Below are 21,439 nucleotides of genomic sequence, written 5' to 3'. Positions count from 1 at the left end.
CTAGTTGATAATTTGGTATCAGAAGTGGCTTATATGAAAGGCTAAGGCCTTTGCTTATTTTACCAAAATAAAATATGATCTTACCTTGATTTTTAATTATTTAATTAGGACAACAAGGACTGACTTTGCTTAAACAAAAGTCTTGTCACTTAACAGAAATAATGTACAGTATAGGATATAAAGTCATGGTGTAGTGTAAAAAGATTTAATATTGTGTATGACTCCCATGAGCTTGGACGACTGCATCACATCTCTGCAATGACTCAAATCACTTATTAATAAAGTCATCTGGAGTGGCAAAGATAGCGTTCTTGCAGGACTCCCAGAGTTCATCAAGATTCTTTGGATTCATCTTCAATGCCTTCTCCTTCATCCTTCTTCAGATATGCTCAATAATGTTCATATCTGGTGACTGGGTTGGCCAATCCTGGAGCACCTTGACCTTCTGGCTTTCAGGAGCTTTGATTTGGAGGCTGAAGTGTGAGAAGTAGCGCTATCCTGCTGAAGAATTTGCCCTCTCCTGTGGTTTGTGGTTTGTTGCCATCCACTCTACAGATCTCTCGCACGCCCCCATACTGAATGTAACCCCAAACCATGATTTTTCCATCACCAAACTTGACGGATTTCTGTGAGAATCTTGGCTCCACGCGGGGTCCAGTAGGTCTTCTGCAGTATTTGTGATGATTGAGATGCACTTCAACAGATGATTCATCTGAAAAGTCTACCTTCTGCTACTTTCCCAAATGATCAACTAGAAGTCAAGTTTTCTTTTGTTGCTCTTACAACTGGGTTCGATGACAAGACTTTTGTTAGGTAGTGTATGCTTGCTGATTGTTTATTTTATTTTATGCAGATGCACTACCTTACAGAATCCTCCCAATCCATTTAAAATGATCAGTTCTTTCCAAATCAAGATATTCAGGTCATCTGGTATTCATATCACAATATTTTGCAGAAAAGCTAAACATTGCAATGATATTTTTCCAAAATCGTGCAGCCCTGTTATGAACGTTGGTTCAAAATTACTTTCTGCTTCTGCAGGCTATAGATAGCTGGTTTTTGGTGTGTTGGCATGTTTCTCCTAGCCAGAACAGGGCCAGCTATTCAACGGTTTGCCTGTTATTCAGCTGCCTTCACAGCACAAAGGCCTGTGTTTTCTGTGGCCATGGAAAGTGGAGATCTGGACCAGGCAACTGTGAGACAGCCATGGTTACAGAGTAGGAAGAGAAGGAGACATTATAGAAGCAGTGACCCCAGCCCACACGAGCCCTGTGGGACGTCCACATTAGCCTTCAGCTAATTAATACCAGGTGAAAAACAGCACTGTGTATGCACAAACACCATTGTGAGCGATTGGTTCTGAATTGCTTGTTAGTATTGCATTTTTCTCTTGGTAACAATTCACTTATTTGCCAGTTTTATCTTGGATGTTTCTGCTAACTTACATAAGTAACAGTTAGAAATAAATTAGATTAAATGATTAAGTTCTAAGTGATTCACTTTTGTTAGCATGATTTGATGTGGACAACATGTATCAAGTATACTTTCATTTATACTAAGGAGTATTATATTATTAATAATAGTAAAATATATTAGTAAAATAAATAATTACTTCTTTTCAATTTTATGTGAGCTTATATCTATTATGTTCACCGTAGTGATGAAGATGTATGGCCATTTCTGTTATCTTAACATCATGTTTAATTTTTTTGTAAAACCTACTCTATTTAGAAGGTAATGCATTGAGATGAACGTGCATGTTCAATCATTCATTCATTGGGATGAAACGGCTCAATAAACAGATTCACAAACAATGGACACTTGTGGCTTACATATAATATTCATTTACACAAATAAATTCTAATATTCATTAGAATCAGTGAGTCCCTGACTGGAGGCTCATTCTGACCAGATCATTTGAACTCACAAATCATTACCTGGAGACTTGCTGTGACTGAATCATTTGAATCAGTGAGTTGTTAACTGGAGTCTTGTTCTGACTGGATCGTTTGAATAAATGAGTCATTAAATGGAGCCTCTTTCAGACTGGATAATTTGAATCAATGAATTGTTTATTGAGGACTCCCTCTGTTAACTAGAGACTAGTCGGACGATTAGTTCATTTTTAAATTTCTGTAAAGAGAGGTCATGTTTTGATCTTTGATTGGTCTTATGCAGTCACAGGATGCAATTTCACAGGTCAGAGTTCACCAAGCTTAAACTTTGCAATGCAGCAAACTGCGAAACTTGTCACATGAGCTTTCTTTTCCAGTCTGCCGCATTCACATGGGTATTAATGGAAGTTTATGGGGAGAAAAGTTTTCCTCTGATTGGATTATTTGAATGTGGATTGTTAACTGGAGACCCGTTCTGATTGGATCATTTGAATCTGTGAGTTGTTAACTGATGACTTGGGCTGCAACCAAAATCGCCTACTGCTTAAGTAGGTACTACATTTCAATTTGAATTTACAAAAAGACCATTTGAAAAGGACATTTTATATAGTATGAATAGTATAAATGTTAGTATAAATGGAAATCGGACGTACTACAGCCGCCATTTTTCAATTTTTCGATTACTATGGATTTTTTAACACTATGAATTTAGACATACTACTCGGTTCACTTACTGGATTTTGCCTATATTTTACATTTCTGTACAGAGAGGTCATGTTTTGATCTTTGATTGGTCTTATGCAGTCACAGGATGCAATTTCACAGGTCAGAGTTCACCAAGCTTAAACTTTGCAATGCAGCAAACTGCGAAACTTGTCACATGAGCTTTCTTTTCCAGTCTGCCGCATTCACATGGGTATAAATGGAAGTCTATGGGGAGAAAAGTGCAGTGCGACCACAGCTTTCCTCTGATTGGATTATTTGAATGTGGATTTTTAACTGGAGACCCGTTCTGATTGGATCATTTGAATCAGTGAGTTGTTAACTAATGATTTGGGCTGCATCCAAAATCACCTACCGCTCAAGTAGATACTACATTTGAATTTGAATTTACAACAAGACCATTAGAAAAGGACATTTTATATAGTATGAATAGTATGAATGTTAGTATAAATGGAAATCGGACGTAGTACATCCACCATTTGTCAATTTTTCGATTACTATGGATTTTCTATCACTATGAATTCAGACATACTTCTCGGTTCACATACTGGATTTTGTGTATATTTTAAATTTTTGTACAGAGAGGTCATGTTTTGATCTTTGATTGGTCTTATGCAGTCACGGGATGCAATTTTGCAGGTCAGAGTTCACCAAGCTTAAACTTTGCAATGCAGCAAACTGCAAACTTTTCGCACGAGCTTACTGTTCCAGTCTGCCGCATTCACATGGGTATAACTGGAAGTCTATGGGAAGAAAAGTACAGTGTGACTGCAGCTTTCCTCAGATTGGATAATTTAAATGTAAATTAACTGGAGACTCAATCTGATTGGATCATTTGAATCAGTGAGTTGTTAACTGAAGACTTGGGCTGCATCCAAAATCGTTTACTGCTCAAGTAGATACTACATTTCATTTTGAATTTACAACAAGACCATTATAAAAGGACATTTCATATAGTATGAATGTCAGTATAAATGATAATCGGACGTACTACATTCGCCATTTGTCAATTTTTTGATTACTATGAATTTTCCAACACTATGAATTCAGACATACTACTTGGTTCACTTACTGTATTTAGCATACTACATAGTATGGACATATTTCAATCACAGCCTTGCTCTAATCTGATCATTTAAATCAGTGAGTTGTTAACTGGAGACTTGTTCTGACTGGATCATTTGAATCAGTGACTTGCTTTTGAATCTAAGCTGTGAGAGGATTATTTGAATGAATCAGTGAGTCGTTAGCTGAAGAATTGCCCTGACCAGATTATTCATTCGTTCATTTTCTTTTCGGCTTAGTCCCTTTATTAATCTGGGGTCGCCACAGCAGAGTTAACCGCCAACTTATCCAGCATATGTTTTAGACAGCGGATGCCCTTCCAGCCGCAACCTATCACAGGGAAAGCCATTTACACTCATTCGCACACATACATACACTAGGGACAATTTAGCTTACCCAATTCACCTGTACATTTCTTGCTGTGAGGCAACAGCACTACCTACTGCACCACTGTGTCGCCCCTGACCAGATCACTTAATCAATTGTTGATTTCAGAACAGATGCAGTCAGATCACTCCAATTCATAAAAGAATTGCCAATATTATTTGATTAACGCTCCTAAGCAGGTGATGATTTCCCTAGTATAAAATGTGCTGTACTGCACTACATTTCAAAGCATAACATTGTACTTTTTAACAATGTTTTTTTTTTTTTTTTAATTGCTGCAGAATAAAAAAACAAAAGTTCCCAAAATAAAATTACTCTAATAAAGTTATTGAAATATGTCCTGTGAGTACAGTAATAAAATTAATACCTGCTTAAAATCCACCACTTTTTCCACCAGTATTTAAACTCTCTTGTCAAAACTCAAAACTCTTTTGGGTTGCACAATATATCATTTCAGCATCAATATCGCAATGTGTGCATCTGCAATAGTCACATCGCAGGATTTGCAGTTCCCCTTCGGTTGGGGAACTTCAGTGCCATGAATGGGAGGATTCGGATCAGAAGCCGCTTATCTGGAGAGTATTGAACGGGCCAATGAATGAAATTAATTGGCAGCGTAAGCTTGCGCAGGTGTGCGACATCTGCAATCATCTCAGCATATAAGCACACCTGAAGCCAGCAGACGCCATCCTTTTCGCTTCAGATCCTTTCTGAGTGAGTCGATGAGGGTTCCTCTTGCTGATCAGCACTTCAGAGCGAACGAGTGTGTCTCCCGGTCCAGAGTGGGTCTTCGCGGTGGCAGACGGTCGAGCTGGGTTACTCCCTTGCCTGCGGTTCTTTGGGTCCGGTCCTCCAGAGCGGTGCGTATAGTTGCAACTTTCCTAAAAGAGCAACACAGTCGTGCAGCACGTCCTTTTCAGGATGGCGCTCCGACTGTGCGTTTCTGGATGCGGGGGTTTCCTGTCTCCGGATGATGGACACGATCACTGCATTGCATGTTTGGGGGTCCAGCATGTTAATGCGGTGCTCGCGGGCGGTTCATGTCGTCATTGCGATGCCATGACCGTTGCACAGCTAAGATCGCGGCTAACTTTCGCAAGAGAGCGAGCCACCCCAGTTGCCTCCTGTTCTAAAAAAGCAGCGGGCGCTCGGGCAGATCTGAGGGTTTCAGCGGGAGCTAATCCGCCGCCCACGGGCTCGCGGACCTCTCGCTCCTCACGGCGCTCCATCCAAGCTTCGGGTGGTGAGAGTGATCCGTCTAACCAGATGGTAGCTCTCACACTCGCTGACACCGGAGATCAGATGTCCTCCGCGGCATCGGAGGGTGGGCTTTCACTGTCCGACGAAGATCCGGACCCGCTCGCCCCCTCCGGGCAGGTGAGCGCTGTCAAATCGGATCCTGAAGCGGACATGTTAGCCGTGCTTTCCCGGGCTGCTTCGGCCGTGGGGTTGGAGATGGTTTATCCCCCAGCTCCGCGGCCGGACCGACTAGATGGGTGCTACGTAGAGGACCAGAAGGCGAAGCCTTCGAAGCCTCTCGTCTTCTTCTTCCCGGAAGTGCACAGTAGGCTCACGCAGTCCTGGAGGGCACCTTTCTCTGCCCGTGCTGCGAGTGCCTCCGCCCTCACCGCCCTTGATGGCGGAGCTGCCAGGGGGTATGAGGCGATCCCGTCAGTGGAGCGCGCTATCGCGGTCAATCTTTGTCCGCGCGGCGCCTCTACGTGGCGGGGTTTGCCCCGCCTCCCGTCCAAAGCCTGTAGGTTGTCTGCCTCCCTCGGAGCCAGAGCTTATAAGGCTGCGGGCCAGGCTGCTTCTGCTTTGCACGCGATGGCCACCTACCAGCGCTACCAAGCGCAGGCGCTGGCCGAGCTGCACGAGGGCGGGTCCAACCCAAGCTTATTACATGAGCTGCGCACCGCGACTGACTATGCTCTTCGGACTACTAAGTCCGCCGCGTGTGCGCTGGGGAGGACGATGTCCACACTTGTGGTTCAGGAACGCCACCTCTGGCTAAACCTGGCCGATATGCGCGACGTTGACAAAGTTCGCTTTCTTGACTCGCCCATATCCCAGGCTGGCCTGTTCGGCGACACCGTCGGTGAATTCACCCAGGAATTCAAGGCGGTGAAAGAGCAGTCGGATGCGATGGGCAATGTCATCTATCGGCGTGGCCGTAAGCCCGCTCCGCCCGCCGAGCCATCCACCTCCGCTGTTCCTCGCCGAGGGCGCCCGCCAACGAGTGCTGCCCCGCCCCCGCCTGCGCCTCCGGCCAAGCGGGCGCGGCGTTCACCTCGAAAGCAGGCAGCCCCTCCTGCCCAGGGCGCCGTTAAGTCCGGTAAACGGACCGCGAAGCGTCCCTGAGACAGGCCATCCGGAGAAGAGGAAACTTGCTCTTTCCCCGCTGGAGGGCGGGGCCCCGATTACAACGGTACTTTTCAGTGCCACCAAAACATCAGTAAAAGAGCACTTTTCCCCTTCCCCGGATGTGACTGCACGAGTTCTGCCAGTCCGGGACGCGCTGCCTTCCGGCTCGCAGACTCTACGTGCTTCGCCAGTGGCTCACGAGCGCTGGGGGGACGGTCTCCCTTCCCTCAGCCCTCCAGCCCCCTCTCCGGAGTCAGGGTGCGGAGCCAGAGCGAATCGCTCTCCTCCAGCTTTTCCGCGGGACCCTCGTGCTTCCCGGATCAGCACACCCACTCCGCGCTGCCCCACCGCTGGTACGTCAGCGATTGTAGCGATGACTCCATTAGCGAGGGCTCTGCCTGCCTGGTTAGCGCGGGCCAGCCCCTCGCGGTGGCTCATACGCACAATCAGACTCGGTTACGCGATTCAGTTCGCGAAACGGCCCCCCAAGTTTACGGGCGTGTATTTCTCCAGGGTCAACCCCCTGTCCGCCCCTGTCTTGCGAGAGGAGATTGCTGCCCTCCTGGCGAAGGGTGCAATCGAGCCGGTTCCTCCAGCCGAGATGGAGAGTGGGTTTTACAGCCCATACTTCATCGTACCCAAAAAGAGCGGTGGGTCACGGCCGATCCTAGATCTGCGCGTTTTGAACCGCTGTCTGCACAAGCTGCCGTTCAGAATGCTCACGCAGAGGCGCATTCTCCAATGCGTTCGTCCTCGGGATTGGTTTGCAGCCATAGACCTGAAGGACGCGTATTTCCATGTCTCCATTCTTCCACGCCACCGCCAATTTCTGCGGTTTGCGTTCGAGGGTCGAGCGTGGCAGTACAAGGTCTTCCCCTTCGGGCTCTCTCTGTCTCCGCGGGTCTTCACCAAACTCGCGGAGGGTGCCCTAGCGCCCCTTCGGCTCGCGGGCATTCGCATACTCAATTATCTCGACGACTGGCTGATTTTAGCCCACTCGCGGGAGCAATTGATTATGCACAGGGACGAGGTGCTTCGGCATCTCCGCCTACTGGGGCTTCAGGTCAACCGAGAAAAGAGCAAACTCGCCCCCGTGCAGAGGATTTCTTTTCTCGGGATGGAGCTGGACTCGATCACCATGGTAGCGCACCTCTCCGAGGAACGCGCTCGCCTGTTGCTGAACTGTCTGAGGGAGCTCGACAGCAAACTAGTGGTCCCACTGAAGTTCTTTCAGAGGCTCCTGGGGCATATGGCATCCGCAGCCGCCGTCACGCCGCTCGGGTTGCTCCATATGAGACCACTTCAGCACTGGCTTCACGATCGGGTCCCCAGACGCGCATGGCACGCGGGCACACACCGGGTCTCGGTTACTGCGCTGTGTCGCCGCGCCCTCAGCCCTTGGAACGACCCCTCGTTCCTACAGGCCGGTGTGCCTCTAGAACAGGCGTCCAGCCATGTTGTTGTTTCAACAGACGCTTCCAACACGGGTTGGGGGGCCGTGTGTCGCGGGCATGCGGCTGCGGGCCTCTGGAAGGGTGCCCAGCTGCATTGGCATATCAATCGCCTAGAGCTGTTGGCAGTGTTCCTCGCTCTCCACCGCTTTTTACCGGTGCTGGAGCAGCAACACGTGCTGGTCAGGACGGACAGTACGGCGGCGGCGGCGTATATCAACCGCATGGGGGGTATGCGCTCTCGCCGCATGTCTCAGCTCGCCCGCCGTCTGCTCCTCTGGAGTCACCCGCGGCTGAAATCGCTGCGCGCCATTCACGTCCCAGGCACGCTCAATCGTGCAGCCGATGCGCTCTCACGACAGCTGTTACGCCCTGGAGAATGGAGACTCCACCCCGAGTCTGTTCAGCTGATATGGGCGCGATTCGGGGAGGCCCAGATCGATCTGTTTGCTTCCCCCGAGAACGCTCACTGCCAGTTGTTTTTTTCCCTGACCGAGGGCTCTCTCGGCACGGATGCACTGGCCCACAGCTGGCCTCGGGGCATGCGCAAGTATGCGTTTCCCCCAGTGAGCCTGCTCGCGCAGTTTCTGTGCAAGGTCAGGGAGGACGAGGAACAGGTTCTGCTAGTTGCGCCCCTTTGGCCCAACCGGACCTGGATATCAGAGCTCTCACTCCTCGCGACGGCCCTCCCCTGGCGGATCCCTTTGAGAGAGGACCTACTCTCTCAGGGACAGGGCACCATCTGGCACCCTCGCCCCGATCTTTGGAACCTCCACGTGTGGTCCCTAGACGCGAGGAAGACTTAGGTAACCTACCGACTGCGGTGGTTAATACCATCACTCAGGCTAGAGCCCCCTCCACGAGGCGCGCCTACGCCCTGAAGTGGAGTCTATTCACTGAATGGTGCGTCTCTCGCAGAGAAGACCCCCGAAATTGCCAGATTAGTGTTGTGCTCTCTTTCCTTGAAGTTGGACAGCAGGCTGTCGCCCTCCACTCTCAAGGTTTACGTGGCCGCCATCTCCGCTTATCATAGCGCGGTAGCTGGCGGCACCGTGGGAAAGCATAACCTGGTCATCCAGTTCCTTAGGGGTGCTAGGCGAATTAATCCATCTCGCCCCCCTCTCATGCCCTCTTGGGATCTCGCCCTCGTTCTCACGAGTCTGCGATCCGATCCCTTTGAGCCACTCGAATCAGTATCTCTAAGATTTCTGTCTCTGAAGACAGCTCTGCTGGTTGCGTTGGCCTCCATCAAGAGGGTCGGGGACCTGGAGGCATTTTCGGTCAGTGACTCGTGCCTGGAATTCGGGCCGGATTACTCTCACGTTATCCTGAGACCCCGCCCCGGTTATGTGCCCAAGGTTCCTACCACCCCCTTTAGAGATCAGGTAGTGAACCTGCAAGCGCTGCCCCCGGAGGAGGCAGACCCAGCCCTTTCTCTACTTTGTCCAGTTCGCGCTCTGCGCATTTATGTGGACCGTACTCAGAATTTTAGATCATCTGAGCAGCTCTTTGTCTGTTATGGCGGTCGGCAGCAGGGAAGTGCCGTACCGAAACAAAGATTATCCCACTGGATTGTGGATGCCATTTCACTCGCTTATTCGAGTCGAGGTCAGCCGTGTCCCCCGGGAGTACGTGCACACTCCACTCGGAGCGTTGCATCCTCTTGGGCGCGTGCACGCGGCGCCTCTCTAACAGACATCTGTAGAGCTGCGGGCTGGGCGACACCCAACACATTTGCAAGGTTTTACAATCTGCGAGTGGAGCCGGTTTCCTCAAGGGTATTAGGTAACCCTTTGGTGATTGAGGAGACAACTCGGTAGGGTGTTGAAACACGCTTGCTGCGCCATTCTCCCTAACACGGAGGTACGTGCGCCTTTTTTATCTGTCAGTAAAGTTCCCCGTCAGGTGAGCCCTGCAGATTCCTCCGTGGCCCCCAGCACTGACTCAGCGGAGGAGTCACTTGCTGGCCCACTACGTTGTAGGTCTGCCCGCTGGTCAGCCCGCGTTTTGGGTATAGGTGCCTGCTATGCGTGATCCCCACTAGGCGATCCCATATGCTTATTCCGCCACGGTTAAGTCCCCCCCCTGGGCGGACCCGTGTCTTCCCTCTCCGCTAACCACTCTTTGCTATGCGTACTCCCCCTTTTTAGGGCTAGTCCATAGGTAAATTCTGCCATCTATCCCCCCCTTGGGTAACGGATGGCCTCCGCAGCGTCCTCCCTATCGGGATTGCACGCTTCCCAACGTACTGTCGTATTTCCTAGAATTATCTAGATGCTCACGACTTCCCAAAAAATATATCTAAATCCGTAAAACTTCTGTTGAAGTAGGATAAATTAGGGCCAGGGACACGTTGGAGGACCGCGCCCCCCATGATGTGGGTGCGTCACGCTTGCTTGACTATCTCCTCATCGGGGGTGTTGGTAAGGTGCAGTCATTATGGCGCTTTCCATATTCTCCCATTCATGGCACTGAAGTTCCCCAACCGAAGGGGAACGTTCGAGGTTACAGAAGTAACCCTTCGTTCCCCGAGGAGGGGAACGGAAGTGCCATATTCCGTCGCCATAATGACTGTCCCTTAGCTGTTTGAAAGTCTCTTCAGCTTAAAAGGATGGCGTCTGCTGGCTTCAGGTGTGCTTATATGCTGAGATGATTGCAGATGTCGCACACCTGCGCAAGCTTACGCTGCCAATTAATTTCATTCATTGGCCCGTTCAATACTCTCCAGATAAGCGGCTTCTGATCCGAATCCTCCCATTCATGGCACTTCCGTTCCCCTCCTCGGGGAACGAAGGGTTACTTCTGTAACCTCGAACGTTCTGAGTTATGATTTTTGTTGACCTGGAAAAACAGTTCAGGACACATAAGAATTGTGTTGTTATTGCAGAGTTTAACCATAATGAGATGAAAGTTTTTCAGTTGCATATGTTTTTAAGGCCTGACAGCGTTCAAAGTATTCAGGCACAAGAAATGTTACCATTGTAGCTTCAATAAAGGATAATTTTATTGAAATATTCACACAGTAAAGCAAATTCTGAACCTGAATACTATTTGACTGCCTCAAAAACCATAAAACACTGTTTATTTCACTTTTATCTTTGCTTTTAATAAATTTTTTGACATTTTTACGAATGATTCACTTCCCTGCAGAATCATCACAATCAATTTAAATTAATAAATCCTTTCTAAATAGCAGCTTTCAAGTCATCTGGTGAAACTGTTTATATATTGTATGATCTGGTAAAAATGTATATACTGTATATCTCGCAGATAAAAAATATCGCAATGTCAGATTTTTTCCAATATCGAGCAGCCCTACTTTAGACTTGTTTAAGAATAATCTGGGAACCAAGAGAAATCTCCATCTGCTCTCAGCTTTATGTCATGGATAGGTGAAACAATTGAGAAATCTGATTTCCTGACTTCTGTTTGGTGGCCATAGGCACCGGGTGGGCTTATCAGTGGGTGGTTTAATTACATAATTTGGGTTAATTACCACACTAATGATGCTAAGCTGTAGCTGCAGTTGCATTTAATGAACATCAGAGCCTTACATCCAGCTTTCACCCCCTTAAATGGTCTCTGTGGCTTTTTGGATTCCCCCACCGTCTCCAACGCGAGAGGCAGATGTGTCGCTCTGTATGTTTCTGGCTTGAGGAATAGCCCCGGGACATACTCTGCTTCTGAGGCCTGATAAACTGACTGGCCCAGCTGGTGCCGTCACCCCTCAATCTGTGCGAGAGTGTTCTCACACAGTCTGGGCCGGTATTAAGTGTCAGCTTATAACAGGTGTGACGCTCTTTCGGTCTGTGACAATATCGGCTTTCTCTTTCATTCTCATGGCAGTGACAGACTGATGTTGCTTTCAATCGCTGTGGTCTTAAAGCGGTCACATCTTATTTTTAATGTAACTGTTATGAGTCTCAGTTTTAGTTTTGTTTTATGACTTTAAACCCTCTTTGTCTAATCCTAAAAGGTACTTTGACTGGTTTTAACTACACTGTAAAATGTATCTGTAATTAACAGTTTCCCTATTTTAAGTGTTTTCTGCTTATTTATGGTTGTGAATTGCATCAGATGTTGATTTTGCTCTGTCGACTTTTGATGATGAAAATTTCACTCTACAGTTTAATAAAGGGACTTTTATTTACATTTTAGTAATGATATGATGTATAAGAAATAGTATATGCACAAATAGGTTTGTAAAATAACAGAAAATGTAGTGGCAGATTATTAAAATGTTTTGGTAGTGTAATATACAACAATAACCCAGACTATATATCACTTTAAACTATTAAAAATGATAATAAAAGCCACTTTTTCAAACTTTTAAAGGTTAAAAGTTGTTGGAAGAAAGATTAAGCTCCCATAATGCAATTTAAAAGCATAAACAAATTGAAAAAAGAAAATAAAAACATGAATAAAAAATATGGAAACTTACGCTAATTAACAGATATATTTTTACAGTGTAGTCTTGTTTATGTAGGAATATCGGCTTTCTCTTTCATTCTCATGGCAGTGACAGACTGATGTTGCTTTCAATCGCTGTGGTATTAAAGCGGTCACATCTTATTTTTAATGCCACTGTTAAGAATCTCAGTTTTAGTTTTGTTTTATGACTTTAAACCCTTTTTGTCTAATCCTAAAAGGTACTTTGACTGGTTTTAACTACACTGTAAAATGTATCTGTTAATTAACAGTTTTCCTATTTTAAGTGTTTTCTGTTTATTTATGGTTGTGAATTGCATCAGATGTTGATTTTGCTCTGTTGACTTTTGATGTTAAAAATTCCACACTACAGTTTAATAAAGGGACTTTTATTTACATTTTAGTAATGATATGATGTATAAGAAATAGTATATGCACAAATAGGTTTGTAAAATAACAGAAAATGTAGTGGCAGATTATTAAAATGTTTTGGTAGTGTAATATACAACAATAACCCAGACTATATATCACTTTAAACTAATAAAAATGATAATAAAAGCCACTTAATCAAACTATTAACGGTTAAAAGTTGTTGGAAGAAAGATTAAGCTCCCATAATGCAATTTAAAAGCATAAACAAATTGAAAAAAGAAAATAAAAACATGAATAAAAAATATGGAAACTTACGCTAATTAACAGATATATTTTTACAGTGTAGTCTTGTTTATGTAGGAATATCGGCTTTCTCTTTCATTCTCATGGCAGTAACAGACTGATGTTGCTTTCAATCGCTGTGGTCTTAAAGCGGTCACATCTTATTTTTAATGCCACTGTTATGAGTCTCAGTTTTAGTTTTGTTTTATGACTTTAAACCCTCTTTGTCTAATCTTAAAAGATACATTAACTGGTTTTAACTACACTGTAAAATGTATCTGTTAATTAACAGTTTTCCTGTTTTAAGTATTTTCTGTTTATTTATGGTTGTGAATTGCATCAGATGTTGATTTTGCTCTGTCGACTTTTGATGATGAAAATTTCACTCTACAGTTTAATAAAGGGAATTTTATTGACATTTTAGTAATGATATAACTAATGTACTGGATAAGAAATAATATATGCACAAATAAGTTTGTAAAATAGCAAAAAATGTACTGGCAGATTATTAAATTGTTTTGCTTGCGTAATATACAACAACAACCCAGACAATATCGCTTTAAACTATTAAAAATGATAATAAAAGCCACTTTTTTAAACTTTTAACAGTTAAAAGTTGTTGGAAGAAAGATCGAGCTCCCATTATGCAATTTAGAAGCATAAACAAATTGAAAAAAGAAAATAAAAGCATGAATCAAAATATGGAAATTTATGCTAATGAACAGATATATTTACGTTATATTAAGCCCTGAATGTTTTCCCAATGATGAATTGCAGATGGAAGGGCATCCGCTGCTTAAAACATATGCTGGATAAGTTGGCGGCTCATCCTGCTGTGGCGACCGGGGATTAATAAAGGCACTAAGCAGAAAAGAAAATGAATGAAGCCCTGAATGTCATGAAAGCCATGGTTGCCTTTAAATCACTTGGATTGTAAAATGTTATAAAAAAATAACTATTTACAGGGCTTCATTCATTCTCTTTTCTTTTGGCTTAGTCCCTTATTTATCAGGGGTTGCCACAGCGGAATGAACCGTCAACTATTCTACCATTAATTTACGCAGCAGATACCTTTCCATCCTCAACCCAGTACTGAGAAACACCTATATACTCTCACACACTCATACACTACGGCTAATTTAGTTCATTCAATTCACCTGTAGTGCATGACTTTGGATTGTGGGGGAAACCGGAGCACCCAGGGAAAACACACGCCAACACAGGGAGAACATGCAAACTCTACACAGAAATGCAAATAGTCCAGCTGGGACTCGAACCAGTCACTTTCCTGCTGCAAGGCTACAGTGCTAACCATTGAGCCACCGTGCCGCCTTAAATATGAATTTTTTTTTTTTTTACAAAAACTAATTTACCATTAACATCTCACAAGAGTCCAAGGAAGATTCAACTCCTCATGTTATCAGCAGCTCTTAATACCATATGTCTGTTCGTCTTTCAGTCATGGCTGCGGATGTACGGCTACCTCCCGCAGGCCAGCAGGCAGATGTCCACCATGCGCTCAGCTCAAATCCTGTCCAACGCCATCAGTGACATGCAGCGCTTCTACGGGCTGGAGATCACCGGAGAGATGGACCCCGGCACCATCGAGTAAGAGATGCGCTTGCTCCATCACCTGAGCTAATGTTTCAGCTACAACCATCCCAAAGCATTTATTTTTCATGATGCACTTAAATCCCACTACACTTGAAATTGAACAGAAACAAAGAGCTAACCTTAAAGAAACCTTTAGGAAATACCATGGGTTATTTAATGTCCAAGCAATTCTCTTTTTTTTAGGTGGAGGATGTTCTTTATTAATATAGACATTACCTTTTTTTAACTAATATTGTTGTCTGCCTGGTTTAAATGCATGAGGTTTTTAATGATTAATTATTTATGCTAATACACTGTTGGTTCTGGATTTTTTCCCCCATTTATTTTTCTAAGGTATTTCAAAATGTCTTTGTTAATAGTGTAAACCATATGAGGAGAATCACAACAGTGCAAACATTGTTTTGAAGAAGTAATATACAGTAGATAAAGGTACAAAACAGTATATTTAAAGGGAATCTTTACTTACAGTAGAAATGTAAATGTACTCACTATTTACTCGCCCTCAAGTGATTAGTGTTGCCAACTATTTTCAATGAAAAGGCTCTAAGCTCTGCCGTAAAAGTCGCTAAATATCACTAGATTACATCATACATCAATTTGCATATAACTGACGTCATCACGTCTAACATTTTCTGTTTGATTAACAGCCTATGGTTAATAATGGTGTATTTACATTTGCTTTACGCTTTATGCATGTCAATTTAACTAAATTTATTGCTGTTTGAATATAGTATATCAGTATAGATGTGTTGTAGTGATGTGCAAATGGCGGTTAAATCTGCGGGCGCAGATAATCCGCAATTCAGGCGGGTTGGATAATAAATAAATACATTATGTTTAATTGCGGGTCGATTGCGGGTGGATGTATTGGGACATGGCAGTGGATCAGCGAAAAAACAGAGTGGGCTTTGCAGAATGGGAAGATAAGTCGCCCAAAATAATGCATAAAGTGCAAGAGTAGCCTTCTGTTCACAGTTTCAGTTAGAAGAGTCATCAGAGGAAAACCTGCTATTTTTCTGGGAGCAACAAGATTGCTTATTTACACGACTGCAGTGCATTGCGAGGAGAATCATCTTTATTCCTACAACAAGCGCTGCAAGCGAACGCTCATTCAGTGCAGCTGGCCGGGTTTTGGAGGCGAGGTGGAATCGCCCAAATTTAGGCACAGTAGATGCTGTTCTGTTTTTGCACAGTGCGAATAAAAAGGCCAAGTAAACATAACAAAGCTGCCAGTTAGGCTGAAGTGGCACCCTTTTTGTTATCTTGATCCTGTATCTGTAAAGTTAAAATGTCTTATTTTTATTTTCTGTATTTGAAAATGAAGAAAATTATATTCAAAAACAAACTTTTGTTTTTATAAATAAATGTTCATTTAAAAACGTTTAGGATTAACGCATTGTTTTACTATCAGATATGCACAGATTATAGCTCTCTGAATCTGCTGTTAATATCCACGGTGACCTATCATCATGCCTAAAACAAGTCCCGGAAGAAAGCTTAAGGGATCTTCGTGCCTAGGGCTCCCCCCTTTCGCAGGGCGAGGGGAAATTGAGCTCAGGTCGATCTCAGACTCCCCCACTGCTGAGGCCAAGGTCAACTTCGTGAGAGCAAGACATTAGAATAAAGATTTAGGCTTATTTTATCTATATCATAGAGCATATTTGGATGGTGGGAGGAAAATGGGGAACCCGGGGGAAACCCATGCAGACACGGGGAGAACATGCAAACTCCGCACAGAAATACCAGATGGCCCTGCGAAGACCCGATGCCATTGGTATTCTTGCTATGAGGCAACAGTGCTAGTCACTGGGCCACCGTGCTGCCAATTCTAGATAAAGATGAAAGAAGGGGAGGAGGGGGTTTCATCCATACGAAGATAGTTGTAGAAAGGGAATAAGGATATATGTATAGCGACGGTATCCTTTGATTGGAGAATGTTGATTTGCTAATGTGGACCAATCATGAGCACATGCTCCTCTCGAAATTCGTTTAAGATTAAACTTCACTTTGGGGGACAACTTAATTGATTTCTATTCAATCCAACTAAATTTGTAAAAAAGTTAATCTATTTGTGTGTGGACAACATGAAGGAATTGTGTGGAACTTAGCAATTTTTTACAGTGTAAGCACAGACCCTCATCTGTTTCTTTCTTTTCAGGGCCATGAAGAGACCTCGCTGTGGGGTCCCAGACAAGTTTGGGGCTCAAATCAAGACCAATGTACGACGGAAACGTTATGCCCTCACTGGCCACAAGTGGGACAAAACTCACATAACCTTCAGGTGAAATCTGACTATTCAATCCATATCCTCATTATTCTCAGGGACTTTATAGATGTCCATTGAACCCCTTGTCTTTCTTGTGTCTGTCTCAACCGCAGTATCCAGAACTACACTCCTAAAATCGGGGAGTACAACTCGTATGAGGCCATCCGAAGGGCTTTCAGAGTGTGGGAGAAAGTGACGCCGCTCACATTTGATGAGATTCCTTTTCATGAGGTCAAATATGGTCGACGGAAGGAGCCAGATATCATGATCTTCTTTGCGTCTGGTTTTCACGGGGACAGCTCACCGTTTGATGGAGAAGGTGGTTTTCTGGCACATGCTTACTTCCCTGGTCCAGGGATGGGTGGAGATACTCACTTTGACTCGGACGAACCGTGGACCATTGGATCACAAAACCTACAAGGTGAATCTTAAGCGTTTTTTTATTGTGTAATATACAGAATTATTAGTCCTCCTGTATTTATATTTTTTGCTACCAAGATACTAGTATTCAGCTTAAATTGCAATTTAAAGGCATTTAAATGGGTTAATTAGGTAAGTCAGAGTAATTTGGCAAGTCATTGTATAACGATGGTTTGTTCTGTAGACAATCGAAAAACAATATTGCTTAAGGGGGCTAATAATATTGACCTTAAAAATGTTTAATAAAAATTAAAAACTGCTTTTATTATAGCCGAAATAAAACAAATAAGACTTTCTCCAGAAGAAAAAAAATATTATTGGAAATACTGGGCAAAAATTCCTTTGGAAATTTGGGAAATAATTGAAAACGGAAAAACATCTTTTTTGACTGCAACTGAAGGCAAATCATGTAATATTGGTCAAATTGTAATATTTGCAAAACTGATTAAAGATTTGGGGTCTGGAAGATATTTATGTTTTCTTATATTTGTCACAATCACCAGCGATCTAAACTCTATAGATCGCTGGAATACACATTTTGTATTTGGACATTTTGGACTACAAATCCGTCATTTCATTGACTACATTAGAGATCTGCGCGGGACTAAATTTTGAATCCCGCTCCCGCCCGCCAGGTTTTAGCCCGAACCCGACCGCTCCCGCTTATATTAAGAATTTATTGTCCCGCTGCCCGACCCGCCCCGTTTTCTGCCCGCCGCGCCCGATCCCGCTAAAGAGCGGGGGAGAACAAAACCGAAAATCCCCCAGCTATACAGTCCAGACAGCCAAGCTGTCTGTATAAACACACACACACACACACAGCACCAAGCACACACACACAGACAAATCTCTCTCTCTCTCATACGCGCGCGAGCGCACTAACACACACACAAGCACCGAGCAGACACACAGGCGTTTGCTGTTATATCAACTCAAAGGCTTGTAATACCATGTATCAAGTACCAATGTAATACCAAAAGGTTTTATATAAAGGTATATAAATACCGAGTCGCGCCAGCTCCGGGCCGCAGCGCACATTACTTTTGGGCCAATTCCGGCGCGGTTGCGGCAGCGTCGGCTCGCTTACGGCTGCCGCATCTGGCCCGATTGATTCGGGTCGGAATCAGGCAGTGAGTCCACAAGCATCCGGAGTCCGGCAGCCGGAGCCGGGCTGAGTGGTAAGTCTCTGGCAGGCGAGAATCTAGCCGGAACTGGCCCGAGTGTATTTTGCTATCTGGGAAAGCTGTCTCTCTCTCTCTCTTTCTCATTCGCATAGCAATATCCGCGATATTGCTAGACAGCCCGCTCCCGTCCCAAATTAAACCCGTTACCGACCGCTCCCGCGATTTATTCGGAAATTTATTCAAATTTAATGCAGACTCTAGACTACATCTCTATACATGCACTCCTCTAACGCACACATGTTCCATATCCTGACTGATTGCATACACACTCCTGTGGAGGTGAGGGACTTCATTAGAGACACATGACTGGTTCTGTGTGGCAGTATGCTGATGTATTGTGAGGGTCAGACATGTGAGGAGAAATAATTGAAAAAGGAAAAAACATATTTTTTGACTGCAACTGAAGGCCAATCATGTAATATTGGTCAAATTCTAATATTTGCCAAACTGCTTAAAGATTTTGGGGTCTGTAAGATATTTATGTTTTCTTACATTTGTCACAATCGCCAGCGATCTAAACTCTATAGATCGCTGGAATACACGGACTACAAATCCGTCATTTCATTGACTACATCTCCATACATGCACTCCGCTAACACACACATGTTCCATATCCTGACTGATTGCATACACAATACCGGAGGATTGTCAAAGACTGATTACACACACTATTTAGGTAGCACACACACTCATTCTAGGCGCCAAGTTTTGTTTACTGTTAGTGACATTTCAATGTGTTTTCTTTGTCTTGTTTTGCCGTGTTTTTACCCTCGCCTTGTTTAATTGTGATGGTGAAAGGAAGCTTTCTGAATCAGTGAACCGCTCAACTCAATTGTATAAGAAAAAGGTTCGTTACTCGAAGCTTTCCAAGTCAGAGCTCGATGAGGACCTCTGCTGGTTAAAGTGTGGGAAAGCACTGTGTTGCAAAAAATGTCAAATTGTCACAACTGACCAGTTCATTCATGTAGTAATACAACAACAGTAATATAAACTAATTACTCAATTACTGTAGTTTATTACATTACACTACCAATGACTGTAGTGAAATCCAAGATATTCAAAAGTTTTTATAGTTATCGTATTCCAACTGGTCTTTTCCCCACTGCTTTGTTCCAAGCGAGGATCGAACCGGCGATTCCTGCATGTGAGACGAATGCTCGAGAAAAAGTTATGTAAAATCAATGTAAAGCTACATGGTTGCCGTGCACTTTTCTCCTATGTTTGCTTTTGAAAACACTATTGTTTGTGTTTAGGAAAGGGTTTAGATCAATGCTCTTCTAGGTCAGGGGTGTCCAAAGTCAGTCCTGGAGGGCCGGTGTCCTGCAGTGTTTAGCTCTAACTTCCTTCAATACAGCTGCCTGGAAGTTTGTAGTATACCAAGAAAGAGCTTGATTAGCTGGTTCAGGCGTGTTTAATTGGGGTTGGAACTAAAATATTCAGTACACCGGCCCTCCAGGACCGAGTTTGGATATCCCTGTTCTAGGTGATCTGTATGACAAACAGTTAGTTTGTCATACTTCTCGCGGACATGTACAAGAAGGACGTATATCTAAAACGTACCCCAAGTAATGTATTTCAGATTTGAAAAATGTAGATAGCGCCCTCTAGTGGATTTGTCATCTGAAATGTGCAACAAAGTGTACCCTGAACAATGTATTTTACTAAAAAAGTAGACCAAGGCATGGATTTCCAATGAGCCTGGGCTGATATGTTCTTCAGACCAAAACAACTATACTCATTTAGATTAGAGTCTATTGATTTTAACCCTTAAACCCCAAATCTGTTGCAGACAGAAAAGAATAGTGTCACTTTTGTAAGTCAGTTTTTGTTCACCCTAATTGCCTAATAACAAACCTGTCCTCTCATTTGCTATTGTGATCACAGGATTTTATGGTCCTGTGGAGGTGAGGGACTTCATTAGAGACACATGGCTAGTTCTGTGTGGCAGCATGCTGATGTATTGTGAGGGTCAGACATGTGTGGAGACTAATTTGCACTTTGCAGCAGAGAAGCGTGAAGTATGTAATGGACAAAAGATATATTGTGGTCCAACATCAGTGACCACAGGAATTGAAATGGATTGTTTTTTATTTTTAAAAATAGGATGTCGGTGAGTTTTACATATATCAGAACACTACATTTAACCCCAGATCTAAGTTCATAGACAAAGAATTACTCTAAATGTGACCATAAAACCGGTTTTAAGTGTTAGTTTTTGCGACTATCATCTGAGGCTGATTCATAGGCTTTCCATGAATGTGTTGTTTGTTAGGATATAAGCCAATATTAGGCTGAGATACAACTGTTTGACCATGTGGAATTGAAAATTCCCATTAAAGTTGTCTTAATGAAGTTTGCAGCAATGCACATTATCAATACAAAATTGAGTCAGTAGGAAAAAACTATAACATATAACTTCATATTTAATTAATATCCTAATGATTTTTGGCATGAAAAAAAAAGAAATCTGTAATTTTGACCCATGCTACTGTATGTGTTTTTGTTTATTGCCAAAAATATACCTGTCTAACTAAAAAGGATTTTAATCCAGAAAAAAAACTCACTATTTACTACTATTTACTCTCCCTCAAGTGGTTTTTAAAGCTTTATGAGTTTATTTATTCTGTTGACACAAAGGAAGAAAGCTGTAAACCTCATTGACTTCCACAGTAAGAAAAACTAATTCTATGGAAGTCAATGGTTACAGGTTTTCAGCATTTTTCAAGATATCTTCTTTTGTTTTTAACAGAAGAAATGAACAAGTAATGGGTGAGTAAATGATGACGGAATTGTTATTTTTGGGTGAACTATATATCACTTTAACTCAAGTGGTCTCAAAGTATATAAAGATTATAATATATACTAATATAAGATAATGATATAATACAAAGACTAATATAAGATAATAATGTAATATAAATATTTAGTTTAAAAAAATGCTCACAATATTGCTCAGCTATAATCTGATCGACACAAAGGAATGATATA

General features: G+C 43.5%; 1 protein-coding gene across 1 annotated transcript in view; it reads left to right on the top strand.

The window, feature by feature from the left end:
- The window catches only part of mmp15b (matrix metallopeptidase 15b), a 75,543-nt gene that overhangs the window by 19,067 nt on the left and 35,037 nt on the right, over positions 1–21,439 (top strand). The window contains exons 2-4 of the mRNA XM_021467433.2: positions 14,427–14,575; positions 16,740–16,862; positions 16,961–17,268. Of these exons, the coding sequence (XP_021323108.1) occupies positions 14,427–14,575; positions 16,740–16,862; positions 16,961–17,268 (580 nt within the window). The remainder of the gene's footprint in view (positions 1–14,426; positions 14,576–16,739; positions 16,863–16,960; positions 17,269–21,439) is intronic.

This window comes from Danio rerio, chromosome 7 (genome assembly GCF_049306965.1).
Source record: "Danio rerio strain Tuebingen ecotype United States chromosome 7, GRCz12tu, whole genome shotgun sequence".
Taxonomy (NCBI): domain Eukaryota; kingdom Metazoa; phylum Chordata; class Actinopteri; order Cypriniformes; family Danionidae; genus Danio; species Danio rerio.
This window is presented reverse-complemented; position numbering and strand designations above follow the sequence as displayed.